The sequence below is a fragment of the Toxorhynchites rutilus genome, chromosome 3, assembly GCF_029784135.1.
Source record: "Toxorhynchites rutilus septentrionalis strain SRP chromosome 3, ASM2978413v1, whole genome shotgun sequence".
Taxonomy (NCBI): domain Eukaryota; kingdom Metazoa; phylum Arthropoda; class Insecta; order Diptera; family Culicidae; genus Toxorhynchites; species Toxorhynchites rutilus.
Window position 1 is genome coordinate 299,794,034 of NC_073746.1, and position 23,384 is coordinate 299,817,417.

General features: G+C 43.5%; 1 protein-coding gene across 1 annotated transcript; it reads right to left on the reverse strand.

Moving 5' to 3' along the window:
* Positions 1 to 11,226: 11,226 nt before the first annotated feature.
* Positions 11,227 to 16,931, reverse strand: LOC129774732 (uncharacterized). The gene has a single exon (XM_055778649.1). It carries the CDS (start codon positions 16,709 to 16,711, stop codon positions 13,151 to 13,153), a length of 3,561 nt encoding a protein of 1,186 aa, XP_055634624.1. The 5' UTR covers positions 16,712 to 16,931; the 3' UTR covers positions 11,227 to 13,150.
* Between the last annotated feature and the right edge of the window lie 6,453 nt (positions 16,932 to 23,384).

The window sequence follows — 23,384 nt, forward strand, 5'->3', positions numbered from 1 at the left end:
CAAGTTCAGCAAACGCTGTTTCGCCAAGTCGGGAAGATTCTTCAACAAGTTGAATTTAATCTTGTCCGACCCCGGAGCTGAATTGTTACATGAGAGAAGGGCAATTGAGAATTCCACCATCGAAAAATTCTCATAATCGCTTTGAAGTGGAATGTCGCGTACGACGTATTGTGCAGGAGCGGAATCGGGACAAACCTTTCTTGCAAATTTGAAAATCCAACGGTCAGAGTATTCCTCACTTTCATTTGTATGTCCAGCCACGCATTCTCCTAGCCGTATTCCAAAGAGTGCTCATAGCGGTCTCCCTTGACAAACCATTGACGAACTTTCGCCAATATCCACGCTTTTTTGCTTTAATCAGACCTTTTAGTTTGGCTTCTAGAGCTTGGTACTTTCGAAACCATTCCGCTAGTCCAGTTTTCCGGAATTTTTTGAAAGCGGATTATTTTTCAAGGTAGACCTTTGAACACTCCTTGTCCCACCAAAGTGATGGAGGACGACGTCGGAAAGTGGTAGCAGGAACACGTTTCTTTTGAGCTTGAAGTGCGCTTTCGTAAATCAAACTCGATATAAAATTATACTCTTCGAGTGGAGGAAGTTCATGCATTAAAACAAGTGCTTCAGATATTATTTCTGCAAATTTTCTCCAGTCAATATTTTTCGTGAGGTCATACGCAATATCGACTGACTCACGAGAACCTGATTCATTGGTGATCGATAAAATTATTGGCAGGTGGTCACTACCGTGGGGATCTTGGATTACCTTCCACGTGCAATCCAGGGATAACGAAGAAGAGCAAAGTGATATGTCTAGCATACTTGCCCGTGCAGGAGGGTTGGCTATTCTAGTTGCTTCCCCAGTATTCAAAACTGTCAATTTGAAGTTGTCGCACAGATCATAAATCAAAGTGGCACGGTTGTCATCGTAGAGTGAACCCCATGCTGTTCCATGGGAGTTGAGGTCACCTAAGATTAGCCGCGGCTCCGGCAGTGCCTCGATAATATCAAAAAACTGATGGCGGCCAACCATAGTTCTTGGAGGAATATATATCGAGGCAATGCAGAGGTCTTTGCCATTGATTTGTGTCTGGCAAGCGACAACTTCAATGCCTGTCATCGATGGGAGAGTGACTCTATAGAAGGAGTGACATTTTTTGATCCCCAATAGTACGCCACCAAACGAGTCATTTCGATCGAGGCGAATAATGTTGAAATCGTGGAAATTCAGTTCGTCGGCTGAAGAAAGTCATGTTTCACAGAGGGAAAATACATCACAGTTAGAACTATGAATTAAAAATTTAAATTGATCTAGTTTAGGGATGATGCTTCTGCAATTCCACTGTATTACAGTGGTCAAATCCTTGACCTCTTGCACTGAATCAGGCATCGAGGGAAATGAACGCTGCTAAAAAACCACATTTTTCTTTCAAAAATGTTCTCACAATCGGGAGCAAACATAATACTATGCTTTTAAGAGGGTCATTTATATTTAAAGCATTTAAAATATTGTCCACCAGGTCAGAAAGCGCAAGCAAGCCAGATTGTGGCTGTTGCCTCGACCGCGAAAAAGGAACAGACGTGTTGGGCTCTGCTCCGGGAAGTGCTGAGGACCCCTGGTGCGTAGAAGAACCGCTTAACCCAGGAGGTACTTGCTTCGGTCTATTCTCAGCACGTTCGATACGAGGTTTCATTCCAACTTGGGAAGTTTCGGTCTTCTTTCTGGGGAGTGATGGAAAAGAAGTAATTTTTCTTTTCCTAATGGCACCCTGCGATGTACCGGAACTTCCTGCATTGGGAGCGTCAGCAACAGGCTCGTCGTTCTGCAGAATGGAGTAGGGATTGTCCTGAGTCGTTGAAGCGGAACTCTTAAGCATTTCTGCATAAGTCCGCTTGGAACGTTCCTTTAAGGAACGCTTGAGTTATTCCCCTCGTTGTATGTACACCGGGCATTGAGAAAGATCATGTGGAGCCTCGTCGCAATGAAGACACTTGCGCTCTTTTGCGCAAGAAGTCCCATCATGACTCTCTCCACAATCTGCGCAACGTTGTTTATTGCAACAATAGGCGGCCGTGTGACCGAGATATACAATCTTTTATAAAAGGATTTCTAGGAACTTCCTTTTCTTTTTCTTGTTTTCTTGTAGATATTGTCCATTATAAAAGAAATATCCCCGAAACTGTAACTGTTAAAAATTACCATAAGCCACCGATTAGTTTATAGTTTACTGTTTACAATTCTTCCACAAGTGCAATTCTTTCACAAGTGTGTATATGTATGGCCATTATATTTAGCGAATAACTATACGAAAGTCAAACATTCATATTTTGCTTTTGAACGTATGAATCTAACGACGAATATATCGACGAATAGTTAATATATGGATCCGTTCAATCCACTTACAAAAGGGACTGAAATCAAATAAGAATAATCCGGTCATTATCTTATGCATTATATTCAATAAATATTCCACGCCACTATCATTAATTTATACATTTCATTCAACAATATTCTAGAATATGAAAAATGGCACTTGTCCAAAAAAGTTACTCCTATACTCGCGTCGGTGTGTCAGACCGAAAGTGTTAAAAAAGTGGCACACGACCCTTTTTTACCAACACATGCGATACGCTAAACGATGACGAACGACGAATAACGAAGCTAGAGAGAATCGCAAAGTCGTAGTGTTGATATTTTTTGAGAAATGAACGAATTATTGATTTCTCGGTCTGACAGACCAATGCGCGAGTATAGGAGTGTTAAGAACTGTTGAATCTGTTTACTCGTTTTCTGTAGTTTCTACTCATCGCTAAAGGCGCGTCTACATTATGCCGAATGATGCCGATTGGCCCGATCACAACCATTGAAGCTAAGTGCGATCCTGCCGGGAACTCGACCGTTGGAATTTCAACAAGATACATTCATAAATTGTTGAATGCTTAGAATAAAGTATATTTAACGTCAATTTAGTTCAAAAGAATTGTTTGTTTATTCATTGTGCTTAAATATGATAATTTCAGCTGTCCAATTTCTATAAGACCATTTCAAGTTTCATAAGTATTATCAATTAAAATCTTCAAAACGATCGGCTGATTTACATGTCAATAATTGGCAACCTTGTCATTTCGACTAATAACCTTGAAAATTCGTGTTGGAATACTATTTACCAAATTCTGCTGAACGGATTTCTCGATATTTTACCATTTATACGAAATTGTGACCTCGAGCTCTTCAATCGTGGTGTACCGCTTCCTTCAGTGTAGATTCTGCGTACAAGGACCCCCTTAAGATTTTCAACAGGATTCAAGTCTGGAGGGCTAGCCGGCCAGTCCAAAAAAATATGTTTTTGATCCTCAATCCATTGTCTAGTTTCTTTGGTGGTATGAATAGTAGTATTGTTTTGCTGGAATGTTATTTTTTGTGACGGTATCCACGCACAAACGGTAGGAGAAAGTATTCCAGAACTTGTATGTAATCCTTGGAAGATAGGAAAGCTATCTTGAGCTTTCCGGTTGCACAGAATCCCGTCCAAACCATGCATGATCCTCCACCAAAATTCCTGGTTGAAAATTACTGTTACTGGCCGTAATCACGCCAGTATCCGTTGAAACCATCAGGATCATCCAAATTGATTTTTTTTTGGTCAGTGAAGATAACCTATATATAGAAGAATTTTTCGTTATGGTATAAGGTACACCGGGGCAAGTTGAAATTCGGGGTAAGTTAAAACGGAAATCATAACTTTTACTAGGCTAGGAATGATGAGTTGACGTAATAAAAATATATATAGTACACATTATCTTTCAACCCACCTTATGACAGCCATTACCAGAATATTGGAATGCTTAAAGCAATCCGCGTCTTCGTTTACTTTTCCTTGTTCCGTGAAATCAATACAAACATATTTGCGCGCTGACTCAATCGGTCCGAAAACATTGATTTTTTTTAAAATATCGCCAGAATCGCACGTCAGGTAATCAAATAGGGATGATCAAGTGTAGTGGTTTTGAAAACTAAACTGAAAAATCTTTTTCCGTATTGCTCTGAATCACTGAAACTTAAACTAACCCCATGTTTTTTTTCAACCCTGAGGTAACTTGAAACCTGTGAAAATCGTCTATTTTTCAAACATTGCTGCAGATGCCGGACGTTATTTTTCGGTGATTGCTGTATGAATGAATGATGATAAATCAAAAAATAAGAATCATTCATATTTCGTTCGTACATAATTTATGAATACACAGACATTATACAAGTAAAATTTGTTAAGTTTGCAACTAGGGGTCTTTCCAATATTACGTAACGATTTTTTTACTATTTTAGACTCTCTCTTCTCTACATAACATAACATAACATGAATGTGTAAATCGGAGAAACATTGTTTAAGCTCATTCGTAGATTATTAAAGTTCATAATTGCGGGATATATACAACCAAATCGAATATAGTTGGTTCTAGGATTAATTGTTCTTAAATTATTTTGATTTCGCGTTTCATGACGATGTAATTCATAGAGTGACTACAAGTCTTAGTTATGCTTTATCAATTATTTCTTACTTTGTACATAGGAAAGGGCCGATTCATAAAATTTAATTTACTTGAAGTTCATCAAATTATTTTTCTTATATAAATAAAAAGGTTGTAACGTTTGGATCTAAACATTGTTTCCAGAAAATTGTTCTCATAAACTTATTGAGAGTAATTGCGATTTTACTTGTTTTTACTCTCAATAAGTTAATGAGAACAATTTTCTGCATAAAAAATGTTAAGATTTAGTTGGATTTATTTCCTAACAAGTTTCAACAAGCCGTCCCCTTCTCCCTTTTTGAGTGCGTTACGTAATATTTGAATATTTGAATGATCCCATGAACCTCATTAGTGGCCGTTTCGAGTGGCTTTCTGACATGAAAGTGTCCAAAATAGTATTTTTGATGTTATTGTTTCGTATATTAATTCCTAGTATATGGTGTCCATTTTGTGTATATTAGACTACTTCCCCACATCTCACGTGTACCAAAACTTTTTTTTCCAAATGTTCATATGTAATTCCTTCAATTCAGTGTTTCATAAATCAGTTGTAGATAGTTCGAGAAGCAAAACCGCACATTAAACTCATGATAGTTCTGCGTTTCAACTTACCCCGCTCTACGGACAAGTTGAAGCAATTGAGCTTGAGCTTGAGCTTGAGCTTGGGTAGACTGTACAATTCGTAGTTGCTCTCCGTGATTGACCTGAACCAACCAAAATGCACAAAGAACACACAGAATGACGCTTGGGACTAGCAAATCATTCTCGTTGTGCAATTTTCGGTGATTCGAGCTTTAAATGGTCAATAACGACGCCGGCCACGTCCTTACAGTCACCAGGGGAAGGGAAGGAATGTTAGTATGATAATCGCTGGCCGAAGGCCAGAAGTGTCGCCTCTATAGCGTGGTTCCCTAGCGATTATCATGGGAGGAATAGTTGTTAGTGGGCAGAGGTAAGAATCAGGATTCACTGTGGTAAGTGATGTGATTATGTAAACGCTAACTATCGACCACTCCGCGAAACAAATATCTGAAAATCTCATTTGGGAACAAAAAATCTCAACACGCGGCAAAGATTATCTTTGGGTATCCTGAGAAGGAGAACGTGTAAAATTAAAAAGCGTCGACGAAGAGTTAGCAGTGAGAAACCTGACAAGGTAATAGCCGGAACTCATCTAAAGGTAATCGTCCCGACGAAATGTTTCGTAATTTTTTTTTTGGTAAACTATAGAAGGTCACCGAGAAAACTTTCCTAGAAACAAGTGTACTCTGTATCGATCTTCATTCGCGGTGACGGAGAGCTATCTTTGGAAAACCTAAGAAGGTCACCGAAAAAAACTTCTCCGGAAACACACGTCCCGGTGACATTTTCCGTTATTCATCGCGCGTACGCTTTTGCGCCGGTTCGATTGGTCCCAGAGGAGCTCTCCCGGCAACTCTCCCTCAGGTCTCCGAAAGACCACTCTGCGGCATTGCGATTAGATATCTAATTACGACGGCGAAGAGCCATTCTCGGGACACCCGAGAAGGCAATCGAGAGAACCCCTCCAAAACCGATCATACTGACGATATATTCCGTTAAATTGAACCATATGATTTGTGATTTTAAATTTTAATTTAATTTTTTATTATTACTACTTATCTTTCATTGCATGGTACACCCTGTGCTGTTCTTCTCTTTCTCATATACTCTCCGAGAAAGCTTCCACTCTTTTCTCCAGAGAAAGACATCACCTCTAACATCTGGTATCATGCACTCAACACAAAAATACTTTATACATATATAATCTATAATCTAAAATATGAAACTAAATATGGATTCAAAATATAAACACTGTCATAAGAAACCACAGTCCATCTGTTAGGGCATGGTGATACAATCACTGCAAAAATTCGATTTCTAATTTCCAAATATTTTGCTAAAAACCACTCGAAACGTAAGCATTTCACACACGCACTTTACTATCGTAAAAATAAAAAAAAGAAACTGAAATACAAAGCTAACCCAAAATTTTCGCACTGGGCGATTTTTATTCACTTCACACATCAATTTCCAATTGGAAATTTGAAACCGATTGGATTATTCTTCAATGCACGGACTATTTGCGCAGCTTTAACGCACACATACAGTCGATTCACGCGGTTAGCACAGTAATACACTTTTTACCACACTTAGCATCGGAAAATTCGAATAATCAACACACTGCAGCGCAATATTCACATAACCGGAATCATCTCAATAAAACACAACTCAACACATATAAACGGTTTCATTACATATACACACACTGACACATACGATGAACACGCGACGAAAAGGGACAAGTAGCAACAAGAAATCGAGAGAGCAGCGAACGCGACCACACTAAACATGAGAAAATGAAAACATTCGCCGGGCAAATAATTTTTTCATTTCTACTTTTTCGTAAAATAATCCTGGTATTATTAGCTAACACTACTGGATTCAAATATGCCGAGGCAGAAGAACACTTTCCACGAGATTAAAATAATTTTTCAAACGAAACGCCGCACAAATACCGATACTCCAGCACCAAGCGCAACGGGCACATCTTGTTCGCATCACCGCTCAATCCGGACTCTCTCTACGGACAAGTTGAAGCAATTGATATGAAAACTAAACATTTTCAAAATTGATGTTTTTCGAAACATTGAACTTCGAAAAAATCGTTTCAACTTGCCCCGGTGTACCTTATAGTAAAATGTATTTTTTTACATTTTTTGTCATAACATACCATGTCCCACTGTCGGTTAATGTGAGCTTTGGCAAAACTTGGACGTCTTCCGATGTGAGATGGTGTAAGATGAGGAACTTGAACCTTTGAAAGCCCTAATTATGTTAGGATTTTTTAACAAAACTTGACGATTAGTCACCCGAGTAATATTTAAATTGAACTTTTGCTTTATTTGCCTAAACGATTTTGAAGTATTCGAAGCTGTTCTGGATATTTTTCGCTTATCCCGATCAGAGAGCTTCGATTTACCTGGAGCTCTCTTCTTCTTACCGTATCCTTGATGATTCGCCAAATAATTGAGATTGCTTAGTGGGCGCGCTTGAACAGCAGTATTTGCTATCTCCTGAGCGCCCGTAGATGAATCACTGCATGCTCAGCCTTCGATTCACACGATCGATAACGTGGTATAAAGTTGAAATACAAATGGTGGAATGCCATTGATGAAAGCCATAGACAAGGCTATGTACTATAAATCACGAATCGTTCCTTTTATTCCAAATATGTTATCAGAGGTAGCAGCTTAAGCTGCAATATTTCGTCTCTCCACAGTGTCTGTAGAACGAACGCTGCATTTGTGTCGTAGTGATGTATGAATATTGTAACTCACAGGTGCATATGTAGAACCTAATAGACAGCAATGACGATTTTTTTTAAATAGTAAAATTAAATAAATATATTTTTTACTAGATCAAGTAATAGAGAGATGTTTAAAGATTTATTCACTTTGAAATTGGAATAAATCGGTTTAGCAAAACTTGAGATATCGTGTGCGTCAGCTTGTGAAAACTGATTTCGAGAAAAACGCGCTTGAAGTTTTGTGTCCTCTTGCATAATCGAAATTTTACTAATAATATTAGTCTTGTAATATTACAAGTTGTTTACACTAATTATTAGTGTTACATATTACAAGTGAATGTTATATAAACAAAATACAATAGCAAATTATTAGTTTCGACTTGCACTTTTTTCTACAACTTCAAGTGAGGAGGCGATCTGGCGTAGTGGTAACATCCATGCCTCTCACGCTGAAGGTCACGAGTTCAATTCTCACTCCCGACATTCTTCCAAAAATGGAAGTACAAGTGACGAACCAGCCAAAATGAGTTGAAAATCACTATAATACAGATAAAAAAAAAACAACTTCAAGTAGACCCGCAATTTCAATAAAACAAGTACTAATATTATTAGACCGATGTATGATTGTTATGCAACGCAAAATATTAGAACTTTTAGCCCCTAGACTTGTAACTTGTAATTTGTATCTAAACTGATTAGGCTAATTATGCAACAGGGCCCAGGGTAGCGTCATTCATTAATACTTAGTTGAGATTTCTTAAGCCAAATAACACGCCTTGAATGTAATTCGAGGGGCAAGCTCTAGAATACGCGTGACCACAGTGCAAGTCGAAGGAAATTTCTCTGACGAAAAATCCCCCGGCCAGAACGGGAATCGAACCCGAACACCCGGCATGATCATGTGAGACGCTAACCACTCGGCCACGGGTGCAAATTACATACGCATCACTAAAATGACTATAACTCGGTAAATAATGGGAATTCCCTTTAGTCACGCAGCGAATTCGTTTTTATGTCTTCAATGCTGTAATTTGAGTTTCGGAAATAGGAAAAAAGTCAAAGTCTGTAGAGTATGGTGCTGGTTCAATCACATTCGTGCCATTTTTGGTCAAATGTTCGTTCGGCACTAGTTGTGCTGTGACTTTCATCATGTCCAAAACATCAATCATTGTTTTGAGATAGAACATTTTATAACATTGAATTCAATTTTTGAGTGAGATTTTTCAACAGTGCATTTAAAATGTTATTTTTCATAAATAGTTCATTAATTTTCAAAAGGTAGTTTCCATCATAAGTACCAAGTTTTATAAAACCAAGAGAGAGGGTCGGGTCAGCGGCTGCCTGATTGGGGATGGAACTGGTGGAATTTCTCGTTTTTGTATCGGAATATTAACGGTCCACCTTAGCTTTCAGTGCAAAACCACGTTAATCAGCATTTACTAAAATTTCGTTCCAATACAAAATACTATTCGAAGTGATAATCAAGCGATTCGAATGAAGTAATTCCGTTGACATATGTTGTCGTTGTCGACAACGCGGTCTTTTCATGGGCTAACATTTATAATTTTTGATTTGTTTTAGAAGACAGTTCCTTGTGACGACATTTAGAACAAACACCTGACATTCCTGGAGTCATGAAGTTCAATGTTTACAATTGTTTGTTTTGTTTTGAGAACGTTAAAAATGAAATCGAGGGTTTTAGTTTAGAATTTAACATAGCTATGATAATTCAGACTGCGCTGCCTAGCATCGATGCTTTAAACAAATAAAACAAACAATGAAATCAAAATGAACTTCTTGACAGATGAGTCAGTAGCGTTTGAGCGGTCGAGTCAATCGAATCACTCGTTGGTATACTGGTTTATAGTACAGACATGAATAGTTACTCTAAAATTCCGATTGCAACACCGAAATTAATCAGAATCAGATTGTAAACATAAAATTCCGATTGCAATACCGGAATGAAGGGGTAGAAGTATCAAAATTTGGTCAACTTTGTAATCATTGTACACGTGCACACCTATTAAACGAGAGGTGTTTTGACTTTGAAATTGAAGTTTGGATCATTCCACCCTCAATCAGACGCACAAATTGACGTTCGACTCGATTAATTGCCTATTCTAAATCTTTAAATATTGTTCAAGATGATGTTGTAAAATCATGAATGATAAAAAAAAAACGATTTTTATCTGCTTTTTATTCTAGTCTACCCTTTTTTGGAAGTCTGTTGGTAAACCATGATTTCTTTTAAAATTTTCCTATTCCCAAAACTATGAGGTTAAACGAACAAGAAAACAAATTACTTTCGAAACAATTTACAATTACATCCAATAATGTTCATGACAACGGAAGGGCACCCAAATGGTGCAACAATCGATTCCTCGAACCCGTAGCATGTAAGAGATTGTCAAAATGGACTTGTTAAATCCTTGTAAGCCATCAACCCGGACACGCCATATTGGCTCCCGTTTTTTGTTTTGTTTTATTCTGTTCTCTCTGTCTCGCTTCATTTTCTACAATCAAAAGACTGTCACTCCCATTCGAAAGGAACCGTTTTTTGGTGTGCTTCATTATTGGGACAGACTTACGAAAAATACGTCAGCAAACGGATCGAATGGAACAGCGCAGTGACAGCCGCGACTACGAATCAATCCTTGTTTACTCCTGCTCCTCCTGCTGCTCAATATGCTGGCCCACTCCCCATCGCACAACCCTTTTGTTTTCGCCCGATATTCTTCGCGAAGGTATGCAGGAAATATAGCGGCAGCCGAAGAAGAGAATCCAGCAGACATGAAGCGATGAGGATTGTGTCCTCATCATCGTTCGTCGTTCAGCTGTCAAGTGTCACGCTGCGTGTCGGAACGGGGAGTTATCGGGACTGCTTTTGGAAGAAAAAAAAATTGTATTTGTAATACAAATGACGTTTGAAGAATGCACGCTCGGAATGACACTTGAAAGCATCGGTGGCGGCGTGATTGAGGTACTACTTTCAAGCCATCCCCCTCCCCTTATCGAGTGTTGTTGTAAGTTATTTGTTGTGCCGTTTTTTTCTCGTTCTCGTTTCTGTTTTGTCGAAGCTATCGGAATTTTCTCGGACATTCAAATCGTGTTGGAGCAAATCCAGTTGGCCTTGGGAAGGTTGACAGCTCCAAAATCAAATCGCTGTCCGTGTTTGTGTGTGTTTTTGTGCGAATGTGGAGAGAAGTGCCAGGGCGTGACAAAATGATGCGAAACCATGACGACGACATAAAATAAAATATGGATAGTGCGGAAGAGTTGATAGTGTTTGTCATCCTGACCGGGGGGTGAGTAAAGATAAGACATGTTGTTTCTTATTTTTTGTAATAATAAAAATAATTTATTTTCACATTTTTTTCAAGAAGATTTTTCTCAGTTTGTTTTCACTTCACTCGCCTGCTGGGACGAGCCTAAAAAGGGACACTTTAAAAAATAAATATAAATGGTTTTTATTATAAAAACTGATAGATTTATCGCGATTTGTATTTGTAACAGCCTGCGGGGTATTTGTCGATCGGTTGCAGTGGTGCGATCGCGACAAATAAAAATAAAAAGCCTAGAGAATTAGCCGAAAGTCGGTGAAACTTTTCAGAAGAGTGGGGGGTGTCTTAAAGATACTTGTTTGCTTTTTCCTCGTATAATTATTGATATTTTTGATATTTCAACTTGCATTTCGTTTATCGTATGAATAAGGGTTTTGCTTGTTTTGTATTTTACATTACTGTATCTCTTTTTTATTCTTTCATTTGTTTGTTGCCATGTTCGTGGTCTTCATTTAGAATGAAGTTCGCTTATCCGGTAATATCAATTGTAGTAATTATCTACGCCTTCATAGACCAATATTTATAGACTATTTACAATGCTTTGTATTTGTTGCGATAATTTTCCCTAGGCGGTAAAAACTTGTTTATGATATTTCATGCATGCTTTTCTTCTCTTTCTTATTTCAGACTGATTAAATCTAACATGTTTTTGCTTTTTTGTTTGTTTTTATTTTTTACTTACTACAATTAGTATTGTAACTATGCTTGCGTCATCAATTACCCTAAGAGACTATTATTTATCTAGAGCACAAAAGAGGACAAAAATATTGCACATTTTTATTGATTCATTCGCCTTTTCTCTCTTTTTTTCTCATTGTTCACCGTTTTGTCAGTGTCAGTGCGACTTAAAGCAAATAAAAAATAATATTCATGTTTAAAATATAATGAAGGTACCATAAATGAAAAGTTCGTTCCACCATTTATCAATATATTCCTACAAAATACTTAAGCTAGAGTTTCGTTCTCATTTCGTTAAGATTCTTTGATGTTTTCTTCTGCTTTGAATTAGCCCCGTTCCACCGCTCGCGGCGGCGGCGGGGTGCATTCGTGCAAGAATTTGGTGTTGGTGACAGCTCGATGAAATAATACACTCTTGACAGGAAAAGTACTGTACTCGTATATATAAAACCCTAATAAAATCAATATCATATTCCGTTGATCAGTTTGTTCGTTGTTGGTTTTTGGGAAAGTTTTCCATTTCAAGTAAATAAATTACACAACAAAAAACTACTTGAAGAGTTTTAGGAACTGGAGAAGCTTACAATTACGACCTTATGAAAGCTACATTTTTGTTTATTTGTTCGGTTTGCTTTTCATTTATACCACTTTTTTTTGTATGTTTGCTAAAGTTTGCTAAAATCCTAACCGTAAGAAATTCGAAATCAGTATTTTATTTTGTCCTACTTCTTCACCGCTCTCGAAAGCGGTTGCTCCAAAATTTCGGAGCCGGGCAGACGCCTCCGGAATTCTAGTAATTATAGATATATCACTGGTCACTTCAGTAAAGTGTGATTTACGTCTGAACTCGCTATCAGGTCAAGCGGCTACCGCGTTTGTTTTTATAGTTTTCCACAACGCCTCCGCGCCGAAAGTTCGCTGGATAGACGGAAACTAATTTACGATAACGTTAAATTACACAATAATTGAAAAAAAAAAACAGAGAGTCAAACGAGATCACGTTTTTTTTTTAGAGGAGAGACTTCCTCCATCACCATCATCATCATCATCCTCGATCGGTCCTAGATTGAACAAACTTCTGCTGTTCGAGTGCTTTTTTTTCTCTCTTGAATTGCTTCATTGCTGAGATAACATTGCTTGGCGTGGTTGCGCCTCAATTAAATCTAATAGAGATTAGCGGAATGACGATTTTTGTTCTTTTTTTTTTTGTGTTTCGTTTTCCGATGGGGGTTTATTGCCAGCTGTCCGTTTCCGCCACGGATCTTACCGCTGGCGACGGTCACGACGAGAAGGAATCCGGCGTCTGTTGGCTCCGGCGGGCCTCCTCGGCAGGTGTGGCCGCCGGCGAACGGCTGTGGCTTAGGAAGGTGCTCGCCGTGGGCCGATCCTGTTCCGCATCCTGATGCTGGGACATAGGCGATGGAATGTTGGTGGCTGTGGGTGGCGAACAGGCCGAGATGGGGGAGTCGGAACGGGACATGCGACCGCCGGCTAGCTGGGACGAGATACCGTTCAGTGGGTGGGGGAGGAGATGTGAGAACTGCGAGAGTCCTGGGAAGCCAGCGAGTCCACCCAGTGGGGGGAACAGAAAGGGATTGGCTGCGGCTGGAGGGAAGCGTTGGCCGGACCCGTTGAGGAAGTGATCGGCGTAAGCACCCGCATTCGGGAGGTGACTCTTGAAGGCCTCCAAGTTCATCGGGAACTTTTGCGAGTCGGCGTACAGTCTGGCGAGGAATTCCGTCTGAAGTGGTCCCGGGAATGCGGTGAATTGTTTCTCCATAGGAAGCATGGTTTCGCTGCTGTCGGAGCTAGTGGACAGTAGCTTGCGGTGAAGATTTAGGTTCGATGCGTGGCGATCGCGACTTCGTTTCGATGGGAAGGCCGCATTGCAGCCATCGATATTGCACTTGTGCAGCAGTTTTAGATGCACATTTTGATAGTGAGTCTTTACCGCGAAGTGATTCTGGAACATCCGACCACAGGCGGAACATTTCTTTGGGTTATCTTTGTCGAGAGGTACGTTGGGATCGCTGAAGCAGTTGCCCTCTTCGCAGTAGTCGACATTGTCATCGGAGTCAACGTCCTGGTGGGGGCTGGACCTCGGATTTGGTGAAGGACTTCGCGATCTTGCAGGACTGGGTGGTGCAGCGTTCATGAGATAACTCAGCGGAGGAAACTGTGGTAGTCCACCCCGTTGCAGCATCATCTCATTCAGCGGCCCTTGGGACAGATTTTCCAACCGCCGCAAAGTGTTCGCCGAATCCAAACTCCCACTGCTCTTTTTACTATCGGCGGAGCCCGGGCGTCGCAAATCCTCCGCTTCCTGGTCACCCGATTCGTTTTCCCGCTTCGGATGCACCAACGACATCGGATTCTCCATCAGTTCCGACGCGGGTTTCACATCTATCGAATATTTGGTGAATTTTTCATTTGCATTCACATCGGGCGTTGAACGCTTCTTCGACAAATCCAGTGATAGATTCTCGGCCTCGTCCTGATGCTCACTGGGTTCGGTTTTGATCCGCACCAGAGGCTCCTGCTCTGGGTGACTGCTCGGACCATTGGATCGTGACGAATCCTCGCACTCTTGTTTATCACTCTGCTGCTCCATCTTGATCTTCTTGATCAACGGCTCCGGTTGATCTTCCTCCACTTCCCGCTCATCGTTCTCATCGGACAAATGTCCCGAACCGGCGGACAATCGCTCGGACGGAATCGCACATCGGGTCGGGTTCGTACTTTTCCGCTTGCGTTTGTTGATCGACAGGAAGGCGTTCATGTCATCCCGCGTCGCATGCGACGACTCGTTAACCGACGAATCTTCGTTGCTATCCACGTTGCTCGCAGCGTCATCTCCGTCCGACGAAATCGACAACTTCTCCGATTTCATCTTCGACAGACTGAAATCTTGCGGTTCGTTCTCGTGCGAATCGTGGCGCTCCTCGGCTAGCCGTTCGTTTTCGTACTCCGCGTGTTCGGTCTCGGGGGTACCCGAGTGACGGAACGACTTGACATCCTCCGATTCCGAGCTGAGCGACATGTCGAAGCCATGCATTTCGTCATCATCGTCGTTACCGTCGATCACGATTCCGTTCGGGTCATCGTCATCGTCGTCATCGTCATCAAGATGGCTTCCGATGGAGCTACCTCCCCCGAGGTGGTGCTGTCCAGGCGAGAGGTACTTGTCACTGGCGTCACCGAGAGGGCTACGGTAGCGGTAGTTCTCCGGGCTGAGCGAATGCCGCTCGCGGTGTTTCTCCTGCTCCTGAAGGCGCCGGTGCATGCTAGCTTCCATGTTGGCTTTGAACTCGAGTGCGGAAAGTGACGGGTGACGCATATCGCCTGGTGGGATCAGTGGGAAGGGTGCGAAGTGGTGCAGCGGGTTGAGTCCGTTCGGTAGCTGCATTCCACCCGTTGGCAGAAGGATGGGATGAGGCTGCGCGCTGCGTCCATCGTGGGGAGAAATCTTCCGGCGTAGATGGGGCGAGTGCAGTTTGGGGTTGGGATTTGCGCTGTGGCGATTTCTGGAGCGGCGCGAGCTGAACATCATGCTGCAGCCCTCCACGGTGCACTTGTGCATCTCGCGCAAATGTACCGCCGAGAAGTGAATCTTCAGGGCACCTTTGTCGCAGAATGTTTTGAAGCACACGTTACACTGGACGCGTTTCTTGCCGGTAGCTGGGTTGACGAACTGAGTGCCCAGGTTGGGTGGGAGTGCTCCCCACTGGCGTTTGTTTGGTGATTGGGGTTTCTTGAGGTGAGCTCCCGGCGGTAGACCAGCCGCAAGGCGACTCACATGCCCGGGAAGACCTTGTCGGGTGAGGTGTTGGTTGGCGGCAGCTGCCGCTGCCAAATCTCGACTGAGATTCAATACGTTCTCCCCACTGCCATGGTGGTTCTTCTCCTGGTCGGATTTGTCCGATGGTTTATCCGATTTGTGGGGGTTCTTATGGGGATTGTGGTGGTGGTGGTGGTGTTGTTGCTGCTGGTGATGGGGATGGTGATGGTGCGAGGACAGCGGAGATTTGCTGCGGGCTTGCTCACGGGCAGCTGACGCGGCCAGCAGATTTGGGAAGGATTGCGCAACGAAGCTTGCGGCGAGAGGGTTTCCGGACACGGCGGCTGCCATAGCGGCGGCCGAATGGTTCAGAGAGTTAGCGAGCGACATGGCGACCGATGTGGGCGGAGGTGGTGGTGGAATCTGGAACGGCAGACCGTGGCCAGCCATCGAGAGATTCATGAAATTCGCCGCGGCGGCTGCGTGTTCGCGTGCACTTTGCGACGCTTCGGAGGATTGCGATTCGCGACGCTTGGCGGTCGCCTGAGAGTACGCTGCCGCAGCGGCCGCATGCTGCTGGCTGAAGTGATGTGCTGCGGCGGCTTCTGGACTCAGCCTTGGTGGAGGTAGACCGGCCGTGAATGCACTGAGTCCGGCAGCGGCCGCACTGAGCTTGCGGAAATCGAACGGTTGCATTGACTGCAGACGGTTCAGGGGATGGGACGAGAGTTCGGTTGCCGACGGCATGCTGGATGTTGGGGTGTGACCACCGTTGTTATTGCTCTGATTCTTGCTACCGCTGTGGAGGTGGTTGTTGTTGTTATTGTTGTTGTTATTGCTGCTGCTGCCGCTATTGCTCATATTAGCATTGGCGCTGCTCGGGGAGGTAGACGGACTCTTGAAAAACCCACTCATATGGTTCGGCGTTAGTCCGGCGGCCAACTTCTGATGCATTTGGGAGGACAATTGCAGCTGAGAGTGTTGCAGCGAGCTCAGATGCATATTCATCGGATGCGTGGCGATTCCTGGCGATGATAGTCGTCTGCTTGGAGACATAACCATTTGGGTCGATTTTGGGGGGTTTAGTCGGGCGATTGCGGCGTTGTTTGTTTGTCCTTTGTTTAGTGGAAAACAGCGGTCGATTCGATTGATTCACTGGGACTGGGACTGTCGTGTGTCGACTGGTTTGTTCAGCCGTTCAACAGCTGGCTAACGACGACGGAGACGACCGAAGTGTTGGGTGTCATTTTTCAATCGCTCTGTAAGTGGAAAAAAAAGAGATTCGTTGCGTTAGAAGAAGTGGTTATCAACGGGGTGTTTTTTTGTTGTTGTTGTTCGTTTTCGGGTGAAATCGTGCTCAGGCTGAAACGCCGATCGTGTTTGGAGAGAAGGAAAGTGCGCCATAAGGGATGAGTTGCAATTTTTAGACGCTCACATCAAGCACATGTTTTCGCTTCGTGATTCAATTTTTTTTGTCAGACTAATTGACTGAATCCGATCGTATGTTTGATTTTCGATGTGTTTCGAACTGACGGGGAGCAAACCCGAAGAAAGGTGGAAACGTTTTAGAGTGTGTCATCTCGAAGGAAGACGGAAATGGACGGTTGATCTGTTTATGGCGGGTGACTGTCGCTGGCATGTGAAGATAAGCCAGATTAAAGTGATATTTTCAATAAAAATAAACTGCACTTTTCCGGTCTCCACGCGGCCGGAAATTTGATTGATTGTAGCGCTAATGTGATTTAGATGTCCCGGCCGCGACCGCGCGCTAAACCGCGGCTCTGTGTAAATGGGATTGTCATTCTCGCTACCGATTGTTTGTTTTAGATCGCCCAAGCCAGCGCGGGACACAACGAGAGGGTTTTGTGAACGCCAGAGAGACATATTGAGGTTATGTTTATGATAAGTTTCCGCCGGCGCTCGAAATAAACATCGCAAGAACTGGAGCTCTGGCTCCGGCTCTGACAGATGGTTGCCCCGCAGAACGATGAATAATTGATGACGTTTTGTGTGTCTTGTCCAGGTAGGGGCAGTAATTCTGTGATTTCTGGAGGCTATTGGTTGTGCGGATAAACGTTGTAAAATAAGGGACCAACCGAAAAGGGTTCCGTTTCTCCCAGAAGAAATGCCACTTTCGCTTCCAGAAATACGATTGGTGAGGGGGGGGGGGTACTCCTAATTGAACGAAACTATTAAGGATTCGGCCCCGCGTTTGGGAGCTAACTCACACTCGAAAGGTAAATGAAGAGAAATGAGAATAAATTAAATATTTATTCGATTTTTGCCCGTCGAGTTGGCTGGGCCGAGTAGCGAAATTAAAACGAAAACGAGTGCAATCGATCAGGGGTGGCTGTGGCGCGCACGAAATTCGCCGCTCCTTCGCCGGGGCGCACGAGGGGCCTTTCGACGGAGGCGAATAAGTAATGAGAAATAATTGCATTTACCCGTCGGCAAGGATACGGCTAACCCGTTAATGCTAACGAGTGAGCAAGAAAACACAACGGCGTGTTTGCTTCTTTCGATATCGGGCACGCTTTCTTTCCATTGCATGAAGAGAGAGTGAGAAAAAAATATGATTAGACCGTGAACGGTTGTCAAAATTAAGAAAGAAAAAAACAACAACAACAACAAAAACGGAAGGCGGAAGCTGAGTGCACCGTGGAAGCGACAAGTGCAGCGACCCTCGGCACTGATTAGCGCCTGCTTAGTTGGGTTATTGTTTAAGCATCATTTATCTCGATATGATCATCGCCATCGCGATCGTGCGAGCTTCTCCTTACCCCCAAGCCCCTCTGGGGGATCGTCGAGGGGCGACACACACAATGCCTCCGAGTATAATCATCTTGGAGAGAAAGAAAATCACACATATTTATTGTTTATTAGCATCTCTCTTAGCGAAGGTGGATCGCGCGCGCTCCCTTTGGGAACACGCTCTAGCAGCGATGGTTCAACAGGGGTTAAGGTCCGTCCTTCGCCGGCGCCTGGCTGTGTGAGAGCTGTCAAATTAGCGAAACAATGGCGGTGTGTGCTTGCATGACTGCGCCATTTTTGGTTTTGCTTTCGATCTCCGAATTCACTTTCACCACTTGGGAGGGCGGCCCTCATTGAAAGTGAAGACGGTGGCATCATCGGAATCGAATTTTGTCCCCGGGTTCGGTTTTGGTTTTCTCACCCGTAATAAAGTGGCAAGTATGACAAATAGGCAATTGAGTCGTCTTCTTCGAGCGGCAATTTGCTTTCGACAAAAGCGACAACCGGCGGATAATGATAATGGTAATGTCACACATTTGTTAAGCTGACACCGTGAAATCAGTACCGAGCGAGCGAGCGATGTCATTTGGGTTTCGTTTGTCGATCTGTCAATTTGTGTTGGGCGTGAGGCGAGAGGAAAAGCGGCGAGAGGCCAAGAGCTGAATAGCGCGCGGTGCAACATCGGTTGGTTGCCATTAGCGAAAGGGACTTGGCATTTGATGAGGCAGTAGTGACAGTTCCGTTCCTCCCTGTTGCGAGCGAGCAGCAGAAGACATTGCGCCGTTGGAAAGCACAAATGTGCTTTTCAATTATTTCGAGATTAACCTTCGTCGGGTGGAAGGGATAGGTAGGAGAAGGGGGTGAAGATAAACGAAATGCCGCGTCGATGATGTGTAATGACATTTAAAAGTAAATCATTTTTCTTCATCGAAACAAACAGCATGTGTGCGGGGTGTGCGGTCGACACGACGACGTGTCGAACGCCGGGGCAGGGAGACCGGTAATCATAATCAGAAAGAACCGGGTCTCTGGCAGACAGAGCGGGACCTGGACGAGGTGGAATTCTACGAAACGACCACAGAGCACGACCGGTGTGCGGTGCAAATTGATCGCGCGCAAGAAATGGCACGCTGATTGAGTGGCTATTAATAAAAATGATGTGACTGCTTTTCCGCGTCAAACTGCAGCAGCCTGGTCTTCGTCTTCCTCGTCGCCATCGTGTAGGTTGACAACTCTTCCTCTGCCAACGTGTCGCATGTCATCGGTATTGAATGCGGAGCCAGCGTGAGAGGAGGCGCTGCTGTCGGTCTGTAATTACAGAACCAGTCCGGTGCTGTGTGTAATGACAGTTGTATTCAGGCGTGACACGCGCGAATGGCAGGGGAAGGAAGGTAATACCCGCACTCGAAAGATGTCGCTGCACTTGATTTGTTGTCATCGCGACACGGGGTAGGACACAAAGTAGACTGGAGCTGCATGATTATTACTATTTGTTATTGCTCACTCCTGCGATCGGGCTCCATCGTGAGGTTTATCGAAGCTCATAAAAATCAGGCTTGTGGGGAGGAAAACCTGTTTCTGCATTGCGTTCTCGCTCTCCCCCTCCTTCACTACCCGGAGCTCGGAGGATCATTACTTCATGCTCGCTCATTATCCAAAGTGCGTGCGCGATTTTTTCCTCCTCCTTCTCCAAGATCGCCGCGGTTTTTTTTCATTTGATCGATCGACCGTCGATCGAGTCGGATCGAGACGGTCATGGTCAACGCGGCGAACGCTGACGGACAGTTCAAAAATTCAAAGCCATAAAGCAATAAAACTCAAAAGAGCCCCGGACTTTGCTAGTATAGCTCTGTGTTCCTGCGCTTCATATGGTGTCCCAGCCCAGCAGCCAGACAGAGGTGACATCTATTGTAATGAAATCTATTTTGACAGTTATTATGCTCCCAAATATCCGCAGGAGCTACGCGTTTAAGACACGGTCTTAAGCCGCATTAAGTAAGGCGATCTGAACCAGGAGAAAACAGGCAGCAAAAAGTATCAATCACGGCTCGGTTCTCGTTGGTATTTGTGGGTATGTGTGTGAGCACCATTTTATGGCCTTTTGTGGGAGCGCTTGCCAGCTAGTTCTGGCTGCGGGATCACTGGTGGGAGGGGGAAGAAATCAATAAAATTGGACCGCCGCATTCGGTGGCCTGATCCAGAAGTGGCAAGGTGTCAACCGTTGCGATGGAAGAATTAATTTTTAATGTATTTTTGGGCTATTGGAGGGACAAATTTGTCAATCACGTTGCAGCAAATGGACACAAAAAACGGTACTCTGCAAACGATTATTTCTTTAACTTATTAATTTTCGACACTTTGGCTCGTTTCTTCCTGCGCCCATTCAGCTGTTGACAGCTGTTCAGTTCGGCGTCGCCACCACCGCCAAGAAACGGAAAGAGGCGACTTCCTAATGAATTTGTTTTCGTCTCCACCTGTAGACACTTTTATAGATAAAAGTTCTGTCATCGCTTTTTTTTCGTCCGTATTTTTGTGCTCTTCGCCGGTGCAATGGCCCCCTGCAATCCGATTCCAACTTAAATCATCAAACATTGACGGCTGAAAATCCTGCCCTGGTTTGTCCTGCCTTCCTGTTTGTCCCACCGCCCGTTAGTCTGCTGCCGGGGGATGACAGTCTCGAAAGGAGCCACTCGAAACCCCTTAATTAAGTGTCATCTTCGTCCATAAATCAGATCGCTGTGCCAGTTCCCTGTATTCCCTCTGCGCCTGGGATAATCTTTCGTGCACCTTAATTTTCAAGCTTATGTTTTATGACCCAGACGAGAACCAGATTTCGTAACGAAATTACGTATAATTTGATTGCCTAGCAACCTTGCGCGGTGCGACGATTAACACACACACACATACACACAGACATCAAAAATTGTCCTCCTCATCGATGGGAAGCAAAGTAGAAGACGATAAAAATGAACAACTCTCGGGCAGATGTGTCGTTTGTCTGTGGGTTTCACTCTGTTTCCAAGATTGAAAACAATTACGATGATTGTTCTTCGGATAATTGCCTGAATGTGATGTACTTAACCCTACCGAAACAAAGCCCCATCACCACCATCAGAACATCTCCGGGTGGAATTTACTTAGACTCATTTCCGGTAGATAACTCGGGTTTTTCTTCTTCGGGATCCTAGAACCATTAGAGCCGATGACAAACATGATTACTTCAGATCGCGCTCTGGCTCGCGCTGCGGTGTCAATCCCCGGGCCATGATTTATCCGACGCGCCACAATCAATTCGCACATGCTTCATTAGTGATGTAAATCGTCGCTCCAGCGCCACTCTCCCGACAAACCGGGCTGAACCCACCCAAAAAAAAAAACATCAGTGAACAAACGAACACTTTGATATGCAAATTCAATCGGCTCGCGAAGCTCGCGTTTTGGCACTCCTGCTTGCGTGCGCCGAATCATCAGAGGGGTCTTTCAGGGACTACTAACCCCCCATCGGCGGGATTTTTCGTCCAGACAGACAGCGCCTCCCAAAATACTCGGGTAGAAAAAAAAACCAAGACTGTGTCGGGCGGGCGGGAGAAAATCTAAACAGGTATATTAAGTTTATTAAAAAGCACTTCACATGCAAGCTCATTATAAAACGATTCTTTCCCACCATAATATCCAGCGGAGCGCCCCTCGCTCCTCGAGCGGGTCGCTTTTCGTCAGCATTTGACAGTTCTTCACTAGAGCATCATTATCATCAACGGCGGCAGCAGCAGCAGCAGGCGGCGACGACGCGCTTCATTAGTATTGTTTCCCTTTCGCCCGCAGCAGCAGCAGTTGAATTTCGATCGAGAAGTGTAAAACAAATGGATTTTGGAAACAAAACTTACTCGTATCTAGCGTGATACGAGTAAATTTTGTTGTGACGAAATAAATTCTGACCCAACGAAAACAAGTTTGGAAAACCAAAACTTGATGGACCACCAAAATTCGTTCTGTTCCCTTCCATTCGCGTTCGCGTCTGGAGGATTCCAATTATGTGTAATTTGTGCTTAATAAGGCTTTTAATTTTACTGCTGCTGCTGGTGGCGTTGCTCGTTGGTGACAAGAGAATGGGTAAGCCGAAAATTGTTTTGTTTACACGCTTGTGCTTGAGGTGGTTTGTTTTCGTTTTGGGGAGGGGCGGGAAGCGCGCGCGGAATCGCGCTAAACAATTAGCAAAGAAAGCAGCGCCTCCTATGATGATGAGCGGCAATTAAGTTCGGTCTGGTGGCGTCGGCTGGACAAGAGATAGTGCCGAGGAGAAAAAAGACTTCGAGAGGCGCAACTTTCAATAACAGATGTCGTGATTGGTGTTTTTGTGGCGGTGCTTGCCGATGCTTTCGGTCTGTGATTTCGCGTTCGTGTGCTCGGATGCATCCTTTTTTCCCCTGCACGCGTCTTTTTAGTCCGAGCCCCGAGTGATACAGTACTTGACAAAATTAGATAGGCATTGTTAATAACATAATTAGATTATCATTTCCTAGCTCAGATTTTTTTTAATAGTGCTCTACCCCTCAAAATTTAAAAAGATTCCTATCCCTGGAAAGAAACGTCAAAACAATGTGCTTGATTATTTGTTTATCATTATTAGTGCTCGATTCAATCTGATAATATGAGGGAAAAGCAAGTTTCCGTAGATATCCGTAAATTTATAGTTAAACCCCGTCAGGAAGGTCTTTCTTATAGAGAAATTGCTTGAAAATACGGTTTAAGTGAAACAGGAGCACGAAAAATATGCAAAAAGCATGAAGAGCTCGAGACCGTAGCGGATTGGACCGGTAGAGGAAGGAAGCGGAAAGCTACGACCAACGATGATCGCTGAATTTCTCGAGAAGTGACTAAAAATCCCATCGCTACCAGCCGAGTGATTCGTGAAAATGCTGACATAAATATCTCTGAACGAACTGTGCGTAGAAGACTGCAGAAATTGGGTTATAACCATCTATAA

What these genes read in the sequence shown, in the direction of transcription:
- LOC129774732 (XM_055778649.1), bottom strand. Translation starts at nt 16,711, where the DNA reads ATGGTTATGTCTCCAAGCAGACGACTATCATCGCCAGGAATCGCCACG.